At 62.0% G+C, this 22,569-nt stretch overlaps 3 protein-coding genes across 3 annotated transcripts; all 3 read right to left on the reverse strand.

Moving 5' to 3' along the window:
• Positions 1-127: 127 nt before the first annotated feature.
• Positions 128-3,781, reverse strand: TNFRSF25 (TNF receptor superfamily member 25). The gene is made up of 7 exons (XM_031506610.2): positions 3,628-3,781; positions 1,919-2,114; positions 1,688-1,816; positions 1,460-1,612; positions 1,293-1,377; positions 1,149-1,210; positions 128-1,064 (listed from the first exon to the last, which is right to left on the reverse strand). Exons 1-7 carry the CDS (start codon positions 3,655-3,657, stop codon positions 457-459), a joined length of 1,263 nt encoding a protein of 420 aa, XP_031362470.2. The 5' UTR covers positions 3,658-3,781; the 3' UTR covers positions 128-456.
• Positions 3,782-4,898: 1,117 nt separating this feature from the next.
• On the reverse strand, positions 4,899-11,184 carry PLEKHG5 (pleckstrin homology and RhoGEF domain containing G5). Its single transcript, XM_031506645.2, has 19 exons — positions 11,055-11,184; positions 10,798-10,900; positions 10,657-10,717; positions 10,460-10,551; positions 10,247-10,383; positions 10,022-10,170; positions 8,282-8,467; positions 7,946-8,116; positions 7,778-7,873; positions 7,646-7,696; positions 7,387-7,536; positions 7,199-7,309; positions 6,965-7,114; positions 6,751-6,888; positions 6,439-6,558; positions 6,205-6,337; positions 6,023-6,135; positions 5,788-5,942; positions 4,899-5,713 (listed from the first exon to the last, which is right to left on the reverse strand). Exons 1-19 carry the CDS (start codon positions 11,095-11,097, stop codon positions 4,915-4,917), a joined length of 2,958 nt encoding a protein of 985 aa, XP_031362505.2. The 5' UTR covers positions 11,098-11,184; the 3' UTR covers positions 4,899-4,914.
• A 6,394-nt stretch (positions 11,185-17,578) lies between these two features.
• NOL9 (nucleolar protein 9) lies at positions 17,579-22,558 on the reverse strand. The gene is made up of 12 exons (XM_031506642.2): positions 22,367-22,558; positions 22,071-22,296; positions 21,800-21,927; positions 21,554-21,692; positions 21,233-21,329; positions 20,777-20,874; positions 19,888-20,049; positions 19,451-19,736; positions 19,253-19,364; positions 18,744-18,921; positions 18,202-18,335; positions 17,579-17,880 (listed from the first exon to the last, which is right to left on the reverse strand). Exons 1-12 carry the CDS (start codon positions 22,556-22,558, stop codon positions 17,749-17,751), a joined length of 1,884 nt encoding a protein of 627 aa, XP_031362502.1. The 3' UTR covers positions 17,579-17,748.
• Between the last annotated feature and the right edge of the window lie 11 nt (positions 22,559-22,569).

Below are 22,569 nucleotides of genomic sequence, written 5' to 3' on the forward strand. Positions count from 1 at the left end.
TGCATCTCTGCCAGCACCCACATTCCCCGTCACCTGTGGTGGCCACATCAGCACTGGTGGTCCTGAGGCCAGCACTGCCCTGGTGTCCGGCCGACGTAGCCTTGTGAAGAAAGGCAGGGCTGGCGGATGGAGAACACACCATTTTATTGGGGAGGGGGAAGGAGCGCCCGGCAGCGGGCAGCCTTGAGAACTATCCCATGGGTTCGCGGTGGGCTCGGTGCCTGCTCGTCCCGCGAGTGGCTGGGCAGCCAACGTGCTGGGGCATGGGGTCCTCCCTGGCCCTGGGAGCAGGAGGACATAAATAGAAGGAACAGGCAGGTGGGAAGGGGACATAAAACTGACATAAAATGTCTACACGGCATAAGTAACAATACTTAGGGGTATGGCTGGGATGAGGTGCCCAGTGAGATGTGGAGGTGTCGGGACCTCCCTGTGCCAGGGTGCTGACGCTGGGGATCAGGGTCCCAGGGGCAGACTCTGGCGCAGTGCCTCAGCACAGCCGGCCAGCTCCATGCGCTCCAGGGCGGCAAAGACGTGGTCCAGTGTGGCACTGGTCTGCTGGCACCAGCGCTTCAGCATCTCGTACTGCTGGTCGCGGATGTGGGCCACCTCCAGCTCTACCAGCTCAATCTCTGCCTCCCGCAGCTCCAGCATCCGCATGAACTCCTTCCAACGCCGTACTGGCACCACATCGATGACAGCATAGAGTTGGCTGCCCTGCAGCAAGGCACCGCGGGGCTCCAGGGGTGCAGAGGGCTCCCCTTCGTCACTGGGTGGCTCAGGCAGCAGGGGGTGTTTGGGGCTCTGCTTTGCTGTGCCAGTGGCACGCTCTGTCCCCTGCGGGGACCATGGCTGGGTCCAGCACAGGTTGTCCCACCTCTGGGCATTGAACTGGCACCATGGTGTGCCTGCAGCCCCGGCCACTGAGGTGGCTGCCTGTGCTGTGGGGCGGGGACCACCTGCCAGGACATCATGCCAGAGCCTCTTCCTCTTGTGGTAGATGGCAAGGGCACCCAGGAAGAGAGGCCCAGTGAGTCCCAGCAGGATGTACTCCAGACCTGAGCCTGAAAGGAAGAGCAGAAGCATTCCCATCATCTGGCCAGCATGGTGACTGCACATCACCGACCCTGGCCCCATTGTCCCCATACCTTGGTTGTTGTTGCTGCTACACACTTGCTGGCACTCTTTGCCACATGTGTCCTGGGTGCTCCTGCAAGGAGATGGGACCCATGGGTGCCATGCTGTGCCATGCCATGGACCCCACATGTGTGGGCTGGAGGGTCAATGCTTACATATGACATGGCCGGCATTCGTCACCTTCTTTGTAGTAGTCAGGCTTGCAGCTGCTGTCGCAAAGTGTGTCCTGTGCCTCCAAGCCTGGGGAGAGGGTGGGAATGAGGCAGGGTGGCACAGCCAGAGATGGCACATCTGGCAGGTTGTGCCCTGGGGCAGCACTCACAGGGTCGCAGGATGAGGCGTCCAGTGCAGGACTGGCATTTCTGGCAAGAGAATTCGCTGCACTGCTTGTCAAGGCAGACACGGAATCGGCCGGGCTCACAGCCACAGGCGATGTTGCTGGTGGCCGAGCAGTTGGCCAGCACACTCTGGAAAGCTGCAGAAAGCAGGCGGTGAGCAGCGTGGCACGGCGCTGCATAGCACAGCACAGCATGCTGTGGTGCCAGCTCACCTTGTCGGTCACACTCGTAGCAAGCCTGGCACTCCCTGAGGGTGTTGGGCTGGGTGCGGAAGGTGCCGGCGGCACAGGGCTGGCACACTCGTTCCTTCAGGCTTGTGCAGGGCTCGGACATGAATGTCCCTGCAGGGACAGTGGGGTGACAGGGAGCACGGCCACCTGGAGCAATGCACCTGCTGTGCCATGGTGTGCTGTGCCATGCCACACAGACCGGGCAGCGCTCACCTGCGGGACACTGAGAGCAGCACTGGCGAGTGGTCTCGACCCAGTTCATGCCGTCAGGGCACGGGCGTCTGTCGGTATGTCTCCGCAGGCGGAGGATTGGCTGCACCAGGACCCGCTGCCTTCGCAGCACGGTGCGGTCCCGCCACCCTGGGGGCTGCAATTCGCTGGCTGCCAGCCACAGCGCTGCCAAGGTCACCTGCAAGCAGGGAGAGAGCAGGGCTGCAGGCAGACGGGTTGCTGCTCCAGGAGCCTTGCACCCGTGGGGACAGCCCTCACACCAGCTCATGCTGGGCTACCAGAGCCAGAGCCATACCTGGAATGTGTGGACAGCGGTGTCGGCACAAGGCTGAACGGCTGAAGCCGCGGCCCTCCGCCCCAAAGCCGCGTGGGTGTGCTGCCCCAGGGCTGGGAATGCCCCGTGGCAGCCCCTGTGCTCTGCTTTCCCCGCAGTACACGGGGAAACTTCCTGCTGGCACTGTGGGGGCCACTGTGCCACAGGCTGTGCCCAGGGGACTCTCAGGTGCCCCCCATGTGCTCTGCAAGTGGTGCTTCCAGGCTGGCACCGAGATGCTCGACCAAAGGACCCCTGCCATGTCCCCAGGGATGGGGACCAGTGAGTCAGGCACACGGACTGCTGGTGGTGCCAGAAATCGCCAGCTCAGGGAGGTGTCGGTAGCCGGGTGCGTAAGGGTTAACGCTGCCAGCTTTGACTTTCCTGGGGTTTATCTCCCTCGCAGAGGAGGTGATTTCCTCCCCGAAAGGAAGCCGTGCCTGGCTCACGCTCTCCTCGATGCTATCGCGCCCCGTTACGCGCGTCCCAAAGTAGGTCACTGCTCCCCCGCGGGGTGCCAGGTGCTGTCCGCAGAGCAGCCCTGCTCCCCTGGAAGCCCCGGAGGGTGCAGCGAGCAGTGCCCACGCTGACACCCCTTCCACAGGCCGGGCCGGGGGCTGAGAGGACCGTGGCACTGACGGTGTGGGCAGGGAGCCAGGGGATTCCTCGCTGGGGGCTGGATTTCCCAGCCGTGATGGCCCCGATTACGGCAGTTGAATCATTTTCTACTAAACCCGCCGCCACCGGCAGACTGGAAACCGCGCTGGGCCGCCCCGCTCGCAGAGCGCTGCCGGCAGATCCGGGCGCTGCCTCCGTCCCGGCTGCCAGCGGCACGTCTGAGTCACCGCTGAGGCACGACCGTGCCGCAGCGGGGCCCTGCCCGCGCTCCCCGCCTGCGGACCGGCAGCTGCCCCTGCCCGGTGGGCACGGGCAGGCCCAGGGCTGGCGGGGCAGTGGGGAGAGCCACCGCCGCTTGTGCCGTGCCAGCCCCTCTCCCCGCCGGTAACCGGTGCTCGTGTGCCAGGGCCGCCACCCGTGCGCCTGCCTAGCCCCGAAAGCAGCCGCAGGCTGTCGGCACAGCCACTCCCCGTGGCACTGCCCTGCCTGCAGCCCCACGACTGACCCCACGGCCGCATCCGGTCTGCGGCCGGGATCTTTACGGCCGGTGGCCGCCGTGGTCACGCCACGCCCTGAATGTTTCGGCGCAGCAGAGCTCAGCCCCAGCTGTTAGCCAGAGGGGTCAGCGGTTTTGGCACGCTTGGCACTGGAGTTAATCCACCTTCCACCCTCCCTCCTCCAGACCCGTTACGGCCACAGCCGTGGGACACCCCACAATTGGTGCCAGGGCTCCATGGGACGCCCAGGCCACCGCACTCACCCAAGCCACCCCAGGGCAGCAACACTTCATCCTTGTGGCCGATGCGGCTGGGTCATGCCGGGGCGGTGAGGGGAGCGGGGCAGCAGGTGCAGTGGGGTGTCGGGGCAGCTCAGTGCCCGGGCAGGGTGCCCCGGCACCCCACGGCTGCCGTCAGCAGCACGCGACGCGTGGTGAGTGAGCGCCAGCCCTCCCCAGACAGGCTTTTACACCCAACCGCAGCAGGAGGAAATGCTTTTTTGGAAATGAGTCCAGGGGGTATGAAACCACATGACGGGAGTGCTGGGCGCGGGAGGAATCTGCAGTGCCTTGCCGCGGACCCAGCCGCCGCCCTCCCTTGCTCGTTGGTGCAGACCACGGTAGTGAGGGTGGTGGGGGGTCGCAGGGTATGTGGGGAGCAGTGCAGACCCCCATCCCGAGGCTTCAGCCCCACCCCGAGCTCCAGAACAGGAAGCTGGAACTGGCCCCAGCCCTCTCTTTGTCTGTCCCGGTGGGGCTCCCTCAGTCACGCTGCACCCACCCAGGTGATGCCCAGCCTTGGGTGCTGCTGAAGCCAAAGGAAAAGGCAAGGCGGACATGAGTGTGCACCAGCTGGTTTTATTGCTCAGCTGGGACGTGGAGTGCAGCTTAGCATGGGGGGGCAGCCGGGGCTGCGGCCACCGCGCATGTCCCACCGTGTCTCCCACACTCCGGTCCCAGGTGCTGCCATCCACTGCCACCCCACAGGGCAAATCTGCCTCAGCCCTGCACCATCCCCTCCTGCCACCAGCCCCAGCCTCCTCCCTGCACTGTCCACAGCACCGTGCCATCAGCACCACATCTCCCTCAGCACCTTCCCCACTCACCACTGCCGACATTGTCATCCCTTCCTCGCCTGCAAGAGCTGACCCACAGTCTCCCACAGCCCCCCACAGCCCCAGGGCCCCCTGCCCGACAACTCCCATGTCTGTGGACAAGGGGTTCAGCACAAGCCACGTGCCATGTCCAGCCCCGCACCACCATGCCCAGGACACGTCCTTGCCAAGGGGACTGGTCTGCATCCCCATCCATGTCCCCACCAGCAGGCACAGTGGCATCCCAGTGCCTGCTCTGCCCGGCCCCAGCATTATGCTACGGTTAGAAGCAGGAGAAGCTCCTTGGTACATCCATGCATCTGTCCTTTTCCGTGCCAGCGGCTCTCAGACCTCCCTGCAAGAGACACAGTGGGTAGAGATGCATTCAGCACTGGGACTAGGTCCCTGGGAAGCCCCTGGAAGGGCTGGGGATCCCCCAGGAGCAGGCAGCATGTGCTTACGAGGCCGTCAGCGTGGAGTTGAGCAGCAGTGTGGTCCGGATCCGGTACAGCTGTGCCAGAGTTAGCTTGCGGTGCTGTGCTGACTGCGGGTCCGAGAGGGTCCGACGGGCAGGAGGCTGGGGGTCACGCCTGAGCTCCCCTTGGAGGGATGCTGGGCTCTCCACTGGCTCCTCTGGCTCTGAGAGCTCTGATGTGGAGCTGCCACTGCTGCCAGGGGCAGCCTGAGGTGCGGGGTCTTGGCTAGTCCGGGGGGAACCAGCACAGAGGTCAGAGAGGCTGCGGCTTTGGCTTAGGGGGCCTGAGGAAGTGGGGGATAGGAGCTGGGGCAAGCTGGCCTCCGACTTGGACTTAAGCACCCTGGCCGGGCAAGGCAGGCGCTGCACGGGCGTCCGGCGGCGCAGCCGGGGCGAGGCAGGCCGTGGAGCCGGAGGGGCCAGGGAGGGCTCCTGCCCCTCCTCGGCCGTCCCCTCTGGCTGCTGGCCAAAGTCCCGCAGGGAGGCAGGTGAGAGCGTGCCATAGGCGCTGTCGATGGAGGATGAGCGGCAGCCGCTGCCTGGGGAGGCCACGCCGTGGGGCAGGGGAACAGGCAGGGCACCTGCAGGCAGCTCCTGGGTGGGGGTCTCGGCAGAGGTGGGGGTCTCGACAGAGGTGCCAGTGCCGATGGAGGTGCTGGTGCTAATAGAGGAGCCATCCGAGGTTGAGCTGAAGGGTCCTGTGTCCCAGTCTGGGGAGGAGAGCTCGTCGCCACCGTCTGCTGCCACCATGGCAAGCGTCTCGGTGGAGCCATCGGATGGGCTGTGGAGACAAGAAGGTGAGGAGGAGCCTTTGCCAGGCTGGGGGTGCACAGGTCCCTCCCTCCTGCTCCCTACCACTGCTGTGAGTCCGGGCTGGCGCTGCTGTGGTGTAGGATGGTAGGTGAACTGGCAGCTGAAGTGCCACTCTCACCATCATCCTCCTCGTCCTCCTCATCCTCCTCCTCCTGCTCCTCCATGCGCCGACGCTGCCGCAGACGCTGCAGCAGGTTCTGGGAAGGGGGAGTCATCAGTGTGGAATGGGGGGTGCACAGGGAACCCATGGGTCCCACACCCACCCATGTGCCCTCACCTGGGCATTGCGCACTGCCTCGACCCAGCTGCGGCACAACTGCCCACTCGTTTGGAAGGTGTAGGCAGCCACAGCACTCCCCAGCTCGTTCAGGTAGATGAGGAGGAAGGAGCCTGTGGGCAGGGGCTGTCAGCAGTGTCCAGGGACCTCCCTGTAGTCCCCCTTATGCCCAATGCTCTCACCTGGGTCTCTGAGCTCCCGGCAAACGACTCTGTCCACCAGCAAGGGCTGCCGGATCACCTTGGTGCGCTCAGCCTTCTTGAAGGGCTTGGTGATGAGGAAGAGGTCGGTGAAGAGGAAGCAGTAGACATCCATCTGGGGATGAGAGTGGAGCCATGGGCACCAGTCGGTGCAGTGTGTGAGGGTGGGTAGGCAGGGGCCGGAGCCGAGACCTCCCTGTCCCCTGTGGTCCTCACCTTGCTGTCTTTACCTTCCCGCATCCTCAGGCTGCCCTCGAGGAGGAGCTGCCGGGTGTCCTCCGGGGAGGTGCCGGGGATGGGAGCCGTCAGGTCCAGCCGCAGGAACTCCTTCAGCAGCTGCCAGAAGCCCCCGGTGTCAGCACGGGGTGCATGGGGTAACATGAAATGGGTGGCATGGCATGACATAGCATGGGGTGGCTTGGCATGAAATGACATAGGGTGGCAGAGCAGGGTGGCAGAGGTTGGCATTGAGTGGCATGGCATGGTACGGCATGGCATGAGATGGCAGCTCTACCACGTCCAGCCTACCTTGTCCACCTCGTCTGTGCTGCCCTCCACCACCTCGTAGGCATCAATCCGGCTGAGGATGGCATCCAGGCGCTGCCGCTCCTGCCGCTGGCGCATCCGCGAGTTGACGTCGTTGATGAAGCGCTCCACAGAGCTGATCTGTGCCAGGAGTGGCATGTGGGTTTGAGAGCCCAGGGGCCACCGACCCTGCCACCCCCCACCCCTGACCTCTTACCATGGTGGTGATGGCATCACGGGCGCGTGGGTCATCCGTCTTCTTCAGGATAGACTTGAGGAGCAGCGGGTACTTGGTGAGGCGCTGGTGAGGTTTCACCAGCATGTCGCTCAGCTTCAGGCGGCTGCACTGCTCCTGCTTCTCGGCCCACTGTGGCAGCCAGGTATTAGCCCCAGCACCGCCCCAGCCCCAGCCCCAGCCCCAACCCCAGCCCCAGCCCTGCCCTCCCCTTACCGTCACATAGGTGCGGAAGAGCTCGCTGTCCCGCAGCAGGGTCCGCATGTACTCCATGCAGCCCTCCTCCTCCATGCAATACTGCACATAGGGCTTGAAGAGGGACCCGAACTGGGGGACACAAGGTGGTCACCATGCAGCACACGGCATGGCATGGCTACCCACTGTGGCATGGCATCCTCACTCACCATCTTGAAGCCATCAAGGAAGTCGATGGGGTCAAGCAGTGCCCCAGTCCGTCGTGCCTTGGCCAGCACTGGGGCCATGACACTGCGCCACAGCTTGCAGTGCAGCTGGATGATCTCCCCAATGTTGCTGAAGAGCCGCTCGGCATCCACCTGTGGGGGTGAGGTGGGCAGCACTGGGGAATGGCACCTCCACCCTGCGGCATGGCGAGGTGAGGACCCATCCCTGAACACCCTGTCCCCTGCAGCCCCCTCCACTCACCTCACAGAGCAGCCCTGACTCCTGCAGGTTCACCAGGCAGGAGAGGAACAGCTGTGGGGAGGGAATGGAGAGCCAGTGAGCTGCAGCCACAGCCCCCAGCCGCAGCACAGTGCACTGGCTGCCAACACTCACATCAGTAATGACTTTGAGGTTCCGGATATAGGTGGCCTCTGTGTGCAGCAGCTCCCAGATGGCTTCCTGCTGGTGGCACTGCCGGCGTGACAGGACCTGCCAGGCTGAGGGTCAGCGCTGTGCCAGGGCCTGGGCAGAGCCCCTGAGGCTCCCCAGGAACTGTCCTACCTCTGTGCCCTGGATGATCTGCTGCCAGCTGTCCTCCAGTGTCAGCCCAGCCTCGTCCCCGTCCTCCTCCCAGGAGTCGCGGTCGAAGCGGAGCTGGGGCGGCAGCTTGGGCAGCCCGAAGGTGCTGTAGGCGTGCAGCCTGTTCACCAGCTGCTCCAGCTTCTCAGTCTCCTGGCCAAAAGTGGGGAACAGAGCTGGGCGGGGGCTGGTGGGCATGGACTACCTCACCCTGCCTGTGGAACTAGGGTCTTGAACCCCAGGGGGACCCATCCCAGCTCCCCCAGAATAGCCACAGGCAGTTCCCACACCCCCTCCCCATGCCTGCATCCCACATACCCGCCCGAAGGAGCCCGTGCTAGTCCCGGAGCCGAAGAAGCCGCTGAAGCGGCTGGCAGCGCGGTTCTTCCAGGTGTCAGTGCCATTGGTGGGCAGAGAGCTGCTGCCGTGCAGGGCTGGCTCGGGGCTGGGGATGTTGCTGTCCCCCAGGAACTCTGTTATGTTCTTCCTTCGCCGTCCCGGAGCCTGCAGTGGGAGCAGCCAGCGTCCCCAGGGTCAGCACCCAGCTCTGCGGCCAGGATGGGGACAGCAGCCTGGCTGACTTCGAGCACGGTGGAACAGACAGACAGACGGACACCCAGATGGCAGCCCCGGGCAGTGGGGTCCCCCGGCCATGCTCCCCTGCCCGCACTGACCTGCCTACCTGCATCCCGGGGGTGCAGGGCCCCGGGGCTGCAGGACCCCGGGTGCTGCCTGGCCAAGCCCGGCCGGCCATGGACAAGGGGCCGCAGCAGCGCGGGGGCTCAGGGCATCCCGGGGGTCGCAGCACCCGGCCGAGCCGTCTGTCCAGCCGCACTCCCGGCTCGGACCACAGAGCCGGGGCCGGGCAGGCTGTGGCCGAGCTCCTCCGAAACAAAAGGAGGTGGGGCCAGCGCCGAAAACCTAATTTCCCTCCTCGGCAGATAAGCTACCAGAGCTGAACAATTCACCGGCGGAGATCAAAGCCCCCCGGCTGGCCGCGAGAGCTGGGTCACGGCCAAGCGGCTCCCGGCGCCCCGGGCTCCGCTGAGCCGGCTGCTCCCTGGCGTCCCTGGGCCAGGGATGCGGCCGCTGCCATCTCCTCAGCGGGGCACAGAACAGCAGGGTCGGGGCTCCCTGCCTGCCACCGAGCCCTGGGAAGCCGCATGCTGTCGCCACTGCCGCCAGCACGGCCCCACACCCTGCCACGTCCGCAGACCCAGGCGGGAAGAGCCGCTACAGGCACCATTCCCATTTACTCACTGTGCTGCCACTTCAGATGTCCCGGCTGTGACCAGCCCTGTCGCCTCGGTGCCACTTGGAACTCACCTGTCCCCAGGAAGGTGGTCGGGACCGAGACCCCCATAGAGGTGGCTGGTTGCCTGCTTGTCCCCTGGCCCTGCTAGAGCCTTGCCGGTCCTGCAGCCAGGCGTCATACTGCTGGACACGGGCGGCCACTAGCCCTGGCCAGGCAGCCAGGTTGAGCCCTCAGGGCCTGCTGGCACAGGACCAAGCACCGGGTCCCCCTGGCGGGACCCTGCAGAGCTTTTCCCTTCAGGCCTGGCACCCTGCTCCCATGGGAGCGACGCCCAAGCCGGTCCCACGCCTTATCTGGGGCCAGGGTCCACGGGGCAGGACAGAGCTGCTGTGCTCAGCAGCTGCCAGCAGCTGAGAGGAGGGCCAGTGGCCAGGGCAAGTCCCAGGGCTGGGGTGGCACAGAGCTGCAGTCAACACTGGGGCCCCCAGGGCTCCTGTTTGCCTTTGCTTTCGTGCCAGCCTGTACCTGGCACCGCCAAAGGGCTGGTGCTGCTGCTTGAGCTGCTAGGCTACCATGGGGTAGCCAGCACAGCCCAGCACAGCACAGCCAGCATGGCACAGCCAGGAGAAAAAGTGAGTCTTGGGGACTCCAGGCAGATCTTCAGCCCACACCATACAAGGCCATGGAGAATACAACATGCTGCTGCCCCATGACCCAACTTCACCAGAAAGAATGGCTATGGGGGGATCACACATGTTGTCATCCCACCCCAATTCCTCCCCAGAGCTAGCACTGGTACTCACCATGCTCTCAGTGCCCTCCCGGCGTCCTGGCAGTGGCTCCAGCACTGGCCCAAGGAATGCAGCACTGCTGGCAGGGTGCAGGATGGGCAGGCTGGCTGACCTGGCATCTCGCACTGCCTGCTCCACCTTCAGCTCATCCCCGGGCTTGGCTGTGGGAGCATCACCTCGTCAGTGTCCCCTGGGAGCTCTGGAGCAGCCAAGCCTCCCTCGGGGCCCCGGCAGCACCTTTAACCCGCAGGTAGTGTCCCCCGAAGCGATACGCCTCGAACTGCAGGGACAGCGGCGTGTGGGACTGGTCCAGGTAGATGTTCACTTTGCTCAGCTCGATTGCCTTCCTCTCAAAGACTGGCAGCAGCACTTCCCTGAGGGACATGAGCCCCACATTTGTCTCTGCATCTGAACCCACATTGTCCCTTGTCCTGTCCCCAGTAGACTTACCCCAGTGACTTCTTCTTCACAGCTGGCACGATCTCTGCCTCCATGTCAATACTGAGGTCAAACTTCAAGGTGAAGCACTCCTTGCTGGGGTCCTGGGGGCAGGTGGCAGCTGCTTGTCCAGGGATCCCTCCCTCCCTCCAACCAGGGCCATCCTGCTGCCCTGCCAAGTGCCCCAGGGAGAGGGGCTGGTGCCTTACGTCCGTGTGCCTGCGCCAAGCCTTCTTCTTGGGCAGCTTCAGCGCCGAGCTCCTGCGCTCCCTGCGGGCACAGGGAGGGCAGGGTGACAGGGATGCTGCGGGCTGGGGCTGCACACGGGCTGTGCAGGGCTAGGGGCTCACCCTCTGCTCTCTGCCGGACCCTCCTCCTCCTCCTCCACATCAGAGGCAGGGCTGGTGCGCGGGGGGCACGAACGCGTGGACATGTTGCGGGCCAGGATGGAGCCTGCAAACGGGCATCGAGCTGGGCTGTGACAGCTCCCCCAGCCCCGTGCTGGCTCCCGCTGCATCCCACTCCCATCCCTGAGCTGCACCTGCCCCAAGTGCATTCCATCACTCCCATGGCTGCGGCTGCAGCGCCGCAGCTCCGTCCGGCTCACCTTGCGGGGGCAGGTCGAAGCGGATGTGGCCATCGAAGTGCATGGCGCCATGGAGGCGGCCATCGCAGAGCTCACACAGGCTGAGGAGGCCGCTGCGGCTCAGCTGCCGGCACTCTGCGTGGTGGCATTCCTGCGGGGACACGAGTCCATCAGGCAGGGCCTGCCGGGGCTGCCAGCTGTGGCACGTTTACAGGAGCACCACGAGCAGCAGGGTTCCCTCTCCCATCCCCAGCTGCAGCTGGCACATTGTTCACAGGGAATGCTGGAGCCAGAGAGGGAAAGCAGCATGACCAGGACATGGCCATGAGGCAGTGGGTGCTGTAAGGGCATGGTGATGACACGGGGCCTTCTGTCCCGCAGAGCCCCTCCCTGTTCCACCGCAGTGAGCAGACAGCCTGGGACACCTGCACATGCCGGGCCTTGAACAAGGAGCTGCGGGACAGCCACCTGCACCGTGGCACCAGCACCTCGCCAGCGGCCCGGGAGGCCGCCCTGGCACCCCGCAGCCCCTTTGTGCTGACGAGAGCCGCGTCCCCGTGGCAGGACGGAGGAAGCGAGCGTCTGCAGACAAACAATGCTCCAAGCCGGCGGGTTTCCTCCGATTGTGTGCGGCCACGGCCGCGGCCCCAGCCCCTCCAGGCATTCACAGCGGGTTATTTTTAAACCCCCGGCCAGGCCCCCAGCGCAGCGCACAGCCTGTGTTCTCTGGCCAGTGCCCGTCTCACTGGGGATTGTGGCGTGCAGGCCACTGCCTGCAAGTCCTGCTGCAGCGCTGACACATCCCCATCCCGGTGTGGGACCCCCAGCGCCTCCTCGCCCGCGGAGGGGTGCGAGGGTGCTGGGAGGAGACAGCCCTGCTCGGGCTTGCCTGTGGTGCACCGCGCTGCTGCGGGGAGGAAGCGCCTGTGCAGCCCCAGCCGCCCCCGCTTCCTGCGCTCCTTCCTCCGGCGCTGCTGAGGTCAGCGCTGACGCGCTCCCACCACCCGCGCTCCCTCCGAGGGGCCGCTGGTCCCTCTGCAGCACCCCTGCCATCCACGAGTGTCCTAGAGACAGCCTCAGCCCCAGGACACCCTGTACCCTCAGCCCTCCTCCACCATGTGTCCCACAGCGTTGTTGCCATCGTGGCCGTCGTGACACCTGCGTGTGGGAGTATGGCTGCTGCAAGCAGTGCCTGAAGCTGGCACTCGTTCACTGAGATCCCCTGGGACTCTTGACAGCTACCCCAGAGGGATGCGGGGCTCCTCATCCACCCTGTGCCAGCAGCTCATCCCTGGACTCATCCCCACAGGAGGGGCCAGGCGGGATGGCCAAACCCCTCTGCCTATCCCAGGGATCAGCTCCTGATCCGAGCCCCACGGAACCCCCAGCACACGGCAGCTCCGCCACCCCTCAGCCGGTGCCTCACAAAGCAAGGGGGATCACGATCCTGCACACAGCACGGCAGGATGAGCCCCCATCCTGACCATCTCCCCCCGCCCACCGCCCCGCTACCTGCCAGGCACCATCTGGGGTCCGGTCACAGCGGCGGGGTGGCCTCAGTCGCTCCTGGCAGTCCCAGCTGCACTCCTGGGCAGCTGCAGCCCAGTGCCACGTGTGCCCCAGCAGCACCGGCCCTGCCAGCCCGGCGTGCAAACAGAGCACCCGGCACACCCCCGGTGCGCCCGGGCCGTCCTGCCTGCTGCGCCGGGACACCGCCCGCGGCCCCGCACAGCAGCCCGGGGACTCGCCGGGAGCCAGGGCGTGGGTCCGGCCCGGCTCCGTACGGCCGGCGGGAGAGAAGGGACCCTAAATCTACCCTGGCGTCACGTTAGAGAGCAGGGGAACAGACGGGCTGGAGAGGATTAGCCCAAATCACGGCAGCCTGGGGAAACGCGTAAACCGCCGCTGTGCCGTTAAATGCCAGCAGGACCCTGACGCCAGCAGGGAATGCACAGCCGGCACGGCAGGCCTGGGGCTGCCGACCAGAGCAGGGGCCCTGCAGGGAGCGGCAGGTTGGGCAGAGCTGTCCGCTGCCTCTTCTCAGCCCCGGCGCTGCCCCCTCCCCGCAGGACCCACCTTGGCCGCCCTCCTCTCTCCGGCGCAGTCGGGGTTCTGGCAGTGCAGCACTGTCTCCTCTTCTGGGCACGGCTCGGCTGTGGAGAGAGTAGGGTCAGTGCCTGGGTGCCGCGGTGAGCCCCTTCTAGGTCCGTGCTGAGGCTCCCACACCAGGAATCCCGGGTTTCAGAGTTCAGCAAAGCACTCGGGCTCGGCCCGCTCCTGCCTGCCCCACAGCTCGTCCCGGGGAATGAAGCCCCGTGCCCAAGAGCCAGTGAAGCGTTCCCGCTGGGGGAACACACAGTGACAGAATCCGGCACCTCCTGCTCAGCACCCCGGGGTACAGGATGAGGACACAGACCTGCCCCAGCTCCCCTTGGGCTGGCACGGTGTGGGGCTGCAGCAGCAACACTAAATCTGCCGCTGTCAGCCCCCAACGGGGCTTAGGAGCCACTTTAAGCTTTGACAGTTAAATCGGCCTTAGGGACAAATCCTATTTTGAAGGCTTTTGTTATGTGTCGAACCTAATCGTTTAAAAATAACAGACTCCAGGCTGCTCGCAGGGCAAACGAGCAGTACAGACACCCTCTGGCTGGACAGCCCCGCCGCAGGCAGGGATGCACCGTTGGGAAGCTGCCTGCTGGGCAGGGAGCCACTGCCGGGGATGTGGAGAGGCCAGATGGCATGGCTCTACCACAATGGCACGGCTCTACCAGGTGGCACGGCTATTACACCAGCCCAGCGGCACAGGGACTTCCCCGCCACACCGCTTCCATCTCCCGCATCCTTCCTGCCAACAAAAACAGCATCCACGCCGACCCAAGCAAGAGCGCGGCCAAGGCCGGGGTTAGAAATAGTCTGCAGGATAAAACAGTCTGGCTTTTGAAGCAGCACTGAAAAAACCGCTGCTTCTGCCTGGAGAGGGGGAGGCAACTCGGAATGGTGCTGGTTGCTCAAGCTCCCGTCTGGAAGGCGATCCCGGGGCTGCTGTGGCACCACGGACGCTGCAGGATGACGGTGCAGGAGCAGCCGGGCAGGGCTCAGCTAGTCGCCCACCGGGAATAGGGCTGGGAGCCGGGCTGGGAGCCGGGGCCGAGCGCAGCCCCCGCGGCAGGAGCACAATGAGGTCTCTGTCCCCGCGGCCGCCCCGCAGCGCCCGCCGAGCTGGGCCGGCCCCCGCCCCCCGCCGCTGCCGTTTCACTTGACCTATCGGGAATAATAACGGAAACAAATAAGAAATTCTTTCATGCACCCGAGGGAAAGTTTCCCAAACTCACCAAAAAACTAGAGAGGCTGGCCGGAGCGGCCGGCGGCGCCAGGGATCAGCCCCACGCCGCAGCCGCCGGCACGGCCGGAGCCGCGTGGCCGTTCCCAAAAGCCGACCCTGCCAGCGGCTCACACATGCACCAGGGCCCGGGACACGCGGGCTGGGTGCTCCTCGCAGGGAGCCCCGCTTTGGGGCCGAGGCAGGAGGGTGTCCGGGTCCCCAGCAGACACTTCGGGGGCTGCCGGAGAGATCCTGTCCCCATCAGCTCCTCTCCCCGCCCGGTCACCTCCTCCTCCTCCTGCTGCCGGCTATGCTATCACACTCGGCGCTCCCGGCGACGGCAAACGAGTTTTGAAACCGGATCGTCCCTGCGGCAGAGCGCACGGCAGCGGCAGCCGGCTGCTTCGAGCGCCTGCCTGGGCCGGGGGGAGCGGCGCCGGTGGCACGGGGCGGTTTGCTGAGCGCTCCCCAGCTGCACCTGCAGCATTCCCACGGCATCCCGGCGGCACCCAGCAGCTTCTCCCAACCCCTCACCCTCGTTGCCAGGGCTGGAGGTTTTGGGCAGCCGCGCTCAGCCACAGCCTGCCGGTTGCCCAAAGCCTCCCGGCCACCTACCCCCGAGCTCCTCGCTGACGTCCAGGCTGGAGCTCCAGGAGAAGCGCTCCACTGCCCCGTACTCCAGCCCCGCCAGGCCGGGCGGCAAAGCCTCCAGCTCGTAGGCACCCCGCTTCCTCCAGTACAGAAACATCCTGCGGTTGCGGCCCGGGGGGCCCCCCGCAGCCGTGCCCGCCCCGACGGGGCCACCGGTGGGACTAACCGAGGCAGACCAGCTCTGGCTTTAAGAGTGGGTCCCGGTCTCTGGACAAGCGGCGCATTGACGCCGCCGGCGGGAGCCGCGGGGCGGCCGAGGGTGCTGCTGGAGGCTGCCCAGCGCCCGCGCGGGGGGCGCACAAAGGGCCTTTCTTCAGCCTCCTACAGACATTGCACAAATTTCACTTTCCACCGTCTATGGAAGACTTTCGGCCACGGAGACAAGACGTGCTTGTGATGGAAAGAATCAGCATTAAGAAGGGGGCTGTTTGGCGGCTCTGCCGTCCGTCCGGCTTTTGAGGGGGCAGGAATGCGCCGCCCTGAGCTCCGGTTGTATCCCTGCACCCGTGGGCACACAGGGGCCCCCAGCCTGCATAGGGAAAACCAGGGATATTCAGGGGGATTTTCCTCCTGCTGATCCAAGGAAGCGCCAGATAGGGTTTAAACCCCACAAAGACAACAAAAGATGGCACCTTCATCCTCCCCCATGCAAAACTGCCAGGCCAAGACCATCCCAGCCTCCAAATGCATCATATCTCCTGCCATAGGCACCAGGTGCTTTTCAGAGTTTTGCTGCTTCTAGGCATCCTTTGCCAGAAATTCCATCATAAATCACTGCTGCAGAGGTAACTGATGCCAATGTATTGCAAAATTAATCTTGCTTGATTTAGTGCATCCTTAATATTTGAAGTGCTGTCATAGATTTCCCAGGAATCACAGAACAGTGTTCTTGTAGGTGGAATGCTTCACCAAGATTTATGCTCCCAAATCCCCAGCCCCCCTGTTGTCCCTCTTCCCCTCAGGGAGCACCAGAAGCCAGTGAGGTTCCCCTTTCCCAAGGCTGCAGCATCCACCTCTGGGCCCCAGCAGGCACTGGCACCTTTTACCACCTCCCCCTGAAATGCCCCAAAGCAAACTTGCAGCTTGGCACATGGGTTACTCACTTGTCCCCTGGCTCCAAGGGATGGAGCCATTGTGGGATTCATTGTCCTCAGCTGGTTGAGGTGGATTCTGGGTGCTGGCGACAACACCAAGGGGGATGCTTGGCCACAGTGCTTTTAGTGTTGGGCATTTCTCCCATGTCCTTTGCCTATCTCACCTTTCCTGAAGCTTTTTCCACTCACTCCCTTGTGACTTGGAACTCCCATTTCACCCTGTCTGGGATGTTCCCCCTGAGTGTACCACAGCCCCTTTATTTATTTTAGCCACTGTTCAGGCCACAATGCTAGCCAACTTCTTCCTTTGCTGCCAGACCCAGCCATATGGGGATAATTAGGCTTGGATTAAGTTTAACTCTTTACAAGGCTGCAACACTGCACAGCCCCTTGTAGCTCTTCTCCAGCTCTGTCCCCTCCTCACCTCTCATCCCAGTTTGTTTGTTTGTTTACAGCTGCTCGTTCCTGGAGTTCTAGGAAATCTCTTCCCAAACCAGGATAAAAGCAGTTTTGCAGATTACTGACACCCCCAGCAGCCACCAGCCAAAAAGCTCTGGCCCCAGGTGCACTACATTCCTCCTTCCTCTGCTTCCCTCCTTTCTCCACAGACCCTCACAGGGGATTTGAACGGGCGCTGGGCCCAGGGGGCTGCAGACTCCAGGGCTGGACTGTTCCCCAGTCTGGGCTGAGGCAGAGCCATGCCCCATTTTGCAGGAGCCGCTGTTAGAAGCCAGGTTACTTTTGCAGTCACAGATCCAGGAAGAGCCCAGCATGCTGGTATTACCCATAAAGAATAGCTTTTTCCAAAAATGTCCTCAATTTGACCTAAGGCACTCAGCCCTATGCGACTCCCACCACTCCCGGCTTCCCTTGGCAGCAAATTGCTAATTGACAAAAGGCTGGGAAGAAAAATAAAGATCCTCCTGTGTCCCAGTGGGACAGTGAAGGTGGGGTCAGGTAAGGCCACACACCCCAGTGCTCCATGCAGCAGCTGGGCAACAAGCTCCTCCCCAGTCCCATCCCACTGCCTCTATCCATAGCACAGAGCCAGCCCAGGCTGCTCCCAGCCCGTGCTCAGGGCACTGAGCTCACCCTGCAGCACCAGATAGGCAGCCAGGACAGCACAGGGCCCGAGGCAGCAGTCCCGGGGACAGACAGGGCAGGCTCTGACAGTGCAGCACCAAGCAGCTCCATCTTTGTGACTCAGCGGGACTGGGACTCCCTGTGGTGCTCCTTCCCTCCCCTCTCCTTGACCAGCAGGACACCCAGAGCCATGGGGCAGCCACAACCCAGAATGGGCCCTTCCCCAAACGCAGGGGACAGTGAAGTTCAGCTCAGGACACTGTAGGTCGCTGACACCTGAGCTCCCTGAGGGCCACGCATGCCATGGGAAGAGGTCCTGACCAGTGTGAGGGCAACGGCAGCTGCCCCCGGCTGTGTCAGCCTCGGCCTAGGAAAAGATCCAAACCAGCCCAATGTTTACCATAGATATTTATTACAAAACACCAAAAATACAAACAACATACAAAACATTATCAAAACTGGCCCCACTGTAGCATCTACCTGCCCAGGGCCTTTGCAGCACCCAGGGCTCCTGCAACTACCTGAGGTCCCACACGAACAAACCCTGGCTGAGCACCCCGAGGCTTCAAGTGTAATCACACTCAAAGGGGAACTGCCTTCTCTTCAAATGCTGCTTCTTCTTCCTCAGTTTTCCTGAGCCCATGATACTGTAGTTGTAATCAGATGTGACGTAGGGGATCTCTCCCTCAATTCCTTGCTGCAAAATGGAAAAATTAAACCAGAAACAACTTTAAGAACTTGTACCTTCAGAAGAGGGGGAGGCACTTCCCTCCCCAGGCTGATAACCTGATGGTGGGGAGGACTCAGCAATCACCAAACCCCACTTTGGCATCTGAAACATGAGCAGAACATTCTGTTCTCCCACAGTTTCTGTGCTTAAGGACAATTTCACAGAGAGATAACCATCTGCTGATGCCCAGGCATCTCCCAGCACGCATCAGCCTCAGGAATAAGAAAATGGAAAACCTGCCAGCCAGCTGCAGCTCAACCAACTCCCACCCCTCCCTTGAGCTCTTACCTGGCCCACAAGCACACAGTTAGGGATGGAAATGTTCCCAAGGAGCAGACAATTCACTAATCTCAGATTCACTGGAGGCACTGGTGTCAGGATGTGGTAAAGCTTCTTCTCCATATCAACTCCTCGGACAATTCCTAAAAAAACCGAAAAAACCACATCCAAAACTCAGTCACTAGGTATCCCTGCTCACTATCACATTCCTACACACAACTGAGCACCAAAGTTAAAACTGGAACATTGAATTAAGGAGACAACTACTGGAGTTTTGCAAAAGCTACATGGAATGTGCTTTCAAGAACGTGAACCAGAAAGTGAGTCACTGTGGAGTTCTGAGAGAAGCTCCAAGTGTTCAAGGTCATCCCCCACAGCTCCTACCACCTGTTAACCAAAGTCCAAGGACTGCAATACAGTCTCTAACAGCAGAGAACACACCACACTCACCCCACTTCTCCAGCTGGTTTTAAAAGAGTAGATAATTCCATCACTATGCAAACTGTCTGCCTAAACATGGCAGGTGAGAGCAGAGCTCCAGGTGTGCTCACCGAAGCCCAGGCAGTCGCAGACCGGTGTCTGTGTCAGCAGGACTGGCCCTTCGGTCTGGCACCGGACTTCCTCTGGAATGCAGCACAGCCCGACCCAGCTGGCGTTCACCGCATACATGATGTTGCTGGGAGCAACATCCGTGTGAATAACCCTGAGTGCGACAGCATTGAAAGGTACCTGAGGTGGGAAAAAGAGAGAAAAGTGCTCATCAGCTCCTTATGGATTGAGTTTGAGTTCAGAGATAAGACCCTGCTGAACACACACCCTGCAAACTCCCACACCACACCTACACACAGGCACTACAGCAGGGCACACAAAGCAGCTTCTGCACCAACAACTGCACACGCAGGACACACAGCACACACCTGCCACACCAGCAACTGGACAGGAGCCTGGCTTCCAGACACCCTGAACACAGTCACTCTGCAGATTAGAGTGTTTGTCCCTCTTCTGAGAAACACATACAGTAGGAACAAAATTGCCCATCCATCCCAAAAAGCTCCTTTACCTGATATGGCACCAGGCTGTGCAGTGGGAGCACCGCCCCAATGTCCGGGCTCTGCAGCTGCCCCAGGTATCCCAGGATGGACATGTCACGCAGGATGCCGCTGTGCACTCGCCTGAAAGAACAACCCCATGTCAAGGACGACGTGTGGTTCTGTTCAGCCCATTCAGGACCTCACAGAGCACTCAACAGCCTACTTACGCTTCACCTGCCACCCCCGCCCGAGGGAATTCCGGGTGGACATACAGCAGCTTGTGCTGTGGAGCTGACACATCCTCCCCTTCAGGGTACTGCCAGCTCTCCATGCTGCCCACTCCCAGCTGCTTGCACTTGGATTGCTGCTTGCCCTTGGTGTGCAGCCCAGCGCTGAAGTGGATGTGCTCAGGCGTCAGCGGAGGCATGGCCTTCCAGTCACACATGTCCATCTGAACAATGTGGCTGGGTGACAACAGCCGGATGATATCAATGAGGAGCAGCAGCCCTTCACCTTCAGGAGAACAGGAAACACACAACTGCTGTTACTACTACTTCAGCAGCGCTTGCTCAGGGTGGACACGGTGTGAACTGTTGTTCCACACGGTGCTGTGCCACCGTTACCTCCCTCCCACACCTCTCCAGAGCAGATTGACCCCATTTACCTTTCACCCAGCCCATGGTGTTGATGACTAGAGGCACTTCCTTCTTGTAGTAGCTGAACACGTACTTCACAACATCAAGGTACCTCTCTGTGTCCTGCTCACAGCTGGTCTGGCCATAATACACCATCTTACTGGGCATCTGCTGGTGAGTGAAGGGGGGACCTGGCAAAGAGAGCACCGAACATCCAGTGCCTTCCCCAAGTCAAACCACAACATTCCCATCCCTGAGCACCCACATGCCTCCTCTCCTGAAATAACCCACACTCTTCCCACCTGCTAGTTGTTCTTGCACAGCCTGCAAACAGGGGAAACTGGTTTGTCACTTGCAGGCTAGGAGTTTTGTTTGTTTCGGGTTAATATTAGGTGTGGTTTTTTGTTTGAAATCACTGCTCACACACTTGCAAATCTTTAAAGAACTGTCTATGACAAACTGGTTAAACCTCAAACCAGCCTGGCAATGTCCTTTTAGACAGTAACCCAAATCTGCATGACTACGAACTCCAGCAGTTTCCTGGACTCTGTTTTATCCACTCATCACAGCAGCCTCGATCTGTGCAGATCCACTTTGGATTTCTAAAGTTAGTTTCATCTATGGATACAGATTTTCCCAAGGAGACCTTTCACATGTGAAAGGCGGAACATTGATATACCTTAGCATGTACTACCACCTCTACATCATGTTTCTTTAAACCAAAAGAATAGCTCCGTGTTACTCAGGGAGCTTAAATGTCCTTATAAGAAAACTTAAGCAGCCCTTGGTTTCTTCTCCCCAGGAAACTCTGACAGCTGTGGCAGCAGGTTCCCCTGAAGCAGAGCCTCTGCCCAGAACACCCTGCTCATTTCAGAAACGGAACAGGTTTCTGTAACCGCAAAGTAGTGGAACACATACCCAGAACGGGCTCCGTGACGCTGCTCAGGGACACGCACCCGGGCGGAGTGAATTCTGTCTGGCCAATGTCACACTCCATGTACTCCACCACAGGAAGGCTGCAGAGAGAGACTGTGTGTTACCATCCACATGATTTGATCACAGCAGAAGAACAATCCGATTTTGTTTTAGGTTGCAAAGCTAAAATTCATGAATCTCTCCTTCCCTCAACCACGTTCACAGTGCATTTCTTAGCATTGTAAATCCTCTACTGAACCCAAAATGTTCGGTACCCAATGTGCTCACACACTCCAAGGCAGCAATTTAGAAGTCTTTCAATATAAATATTCAGGAAGCAACTATGCACCTATGAGTTCTGATGGCTCTTAGGAGAGACCTATCAAACATTTGTTCTTTTTTCCTTCTCTTAAATCTCATGTAGCACATAAAAGGCTTGCAGAACATGGAAGGACTCACTGATTCAGTAACAGGTTAATTAGGTATCTGTTGAATGTAGATTTCCCAGTGTTTTTTGGGCCACACACCAGCACCACAGGGATACCTTCATCTTCCGCTAGAAAGAAAAGCAGAGTGTGAACTGGACTGATGCTAGCATCACTGACCCACTCTAGGCAACACCTAAGCTCTAGATACACATTCTTCACAAAGAAAAATTCGACTCTCAAGCAGCATGTGCTGGCCAGGGATTTTTTTCAACTTTAACTCATGAAAAGCCTCATGAATTTCCTTTTTTTCCAGGCTACCAAAGCCACAGCATAGCCAAAGGCCTGCACTCACCACAGCAGGCCTGGATCAGCTCCTCCAGCGCCAGGCACATGCTCTCCGACACCAGCAGCCCGCAGTCGGGGCTGCACTTCACGATGCCCACAGATGCCAGGACCGCGTCCTCTGGCCTGAAGTTAGGCTCCTCCTTTTTCTAGGCGAGAGGGTGAGCACTCAGCACGGGCTGTGTGAGGCCGCGGCCGGCTCGGCACGGGCGGTGCGGGGACGGCGCGGGGTGCAGCGGGCACCGCGCCGCCTCACCTGGGGCTCGAAGAGCCGCGACAGCGGTGGGTGGCTCAGCAGGAACCGCGTCACCGGCGTGTCCAGGTGCTCCAGCAGCACCACGGCGCAGTCGGGAGAGAACCGCGCCATCACCTTCACCCGCGCCGCTGAAAGAGGCGAGTGCCGCCATCACCCTCAGCCCCGCCAAATGGCCCCACCCGCGGCGCGGCGCCCCGCGCACAAAATGGCCGCTCCCCGCACCGCCCGTGAAATGGCGTCCGCCCGCGCCCCCGGCCCGCCCCGCACTCACGGCGGCGGACGCGGTGCGAGCGCATGGCGGCGCGGGCGGCGGCGCGCAGCTGGCGGAGCGCGGCGGCGGGCGGGCGGGCGCCAGGCAGCGCCTCCAGGCTGAGCGCGCAGTGCGTGGCCGGCGAGAAAACCGGCAGTCCCGGGTGGTGAGAGGCCACGGCGAAGCCCAGCAGGCGGACGGCGCCGTAGAGGCAGCGCAGGCGGCACTTGCCGGTGAAGGTCAGCGCCTGCAGGACAGAGCGGGCGGTCAGGCGCGGCGGGGCGCGGCGCGGCCGGCGCGCCGTGGGCGCTGCTCACCTGCCGCGGCTCCAGCAGCAGCACGGCCGTGCCCTCCGCCGCCTCCACGGCCACCAGCCCCGGCTCAGCCGGCGGCACCATCCCGATGCGAGTGAAGGAGGCGGCGAACTCCCGCCAGGCCGCCTCCGCCCGGCTCCCGCGGGCCAGGGCACGGGCCGGAGCCCGGCGGGGGCGGCTGCGCCGCGCGGGCATGACCGCCGAGC

This window comes from Lonchura striata, chromosome 24, assembly GCF_046129695.1.
Source record: "Lonchura striata isolate bLonStr1 chromosome 24, bLonStr1.mat, whole genome shotgun sequence".
Taxonomy (NCBI): domain Eukaryota; kingdom Metazoa; phylum Chordata; class Aves; order Passeriformes; family Estrildidae; genus Lonchura; species Lonchura striata.

Coding starts and splice junctions, on each gene's coding strand:
- TNFRSF25 (XM_031506610.2), bottom strand. CDS start 3,657: ATGAAGTGTTGCTGCCCTGGGGTGGCTTGG. Junction 2,115..3,627: donor GCTGCCCTGGGGTGGCTTGG/GTGAGTGCGGTG, acceptor CCCTGCTTGCAG/GTGACCTTGGCAGCGCTGTG. Junction 1,065..1,148: donor TAGCAGCAACAACAACCAAG/GTATGGGGACAA, acceptor TCTTCCTTTCAG/GCTCAGGTCTGGAGTACATC.
- NOL9 (XM_031506642.2), bottom strand. CDS start 22,558: ATGCCCGCGCGGCGCAGCCGCCCCCGCCGGGCTCCGGCCCGTGCCCTG. Junction 22,297..22,366: donor TGCTGCTGGAGCCGCGGCAG/GTGAGCAGCGCC, acceptor TCTGTCCTGCAG/GCGCTGACCTTCACCGGCAA. Junction 21,330..21,553: donor GCTGATCCAGGCCTGCTGTG/GTGAGTGCAGGC, acceptor TTTTCTTTCTAG/CGGAAGATGAAGGTATCCCT.
- PLEKHG5 (XM_031506645.2), bottom strand. CDS start 11,097: ATGCACTTCGATGGCCACATCCGCTTCGACCTGCCCCCGCAAG. Junction 10,384..10,459: donor GTGAAGAAGAAGTCACTGGG/GTAAGTCTACTG, acceptor CATGTCCCTCAG/GGAAGTGCTGCTGCCAGTCT. Junction 7,310..7,386: donor TCCTTGATGGCTTCAAGATG/GTGAGTGAGGAT, acceptor TGTGTCCCCCAG/TTCGGGTCCCTCTTCAAGCC.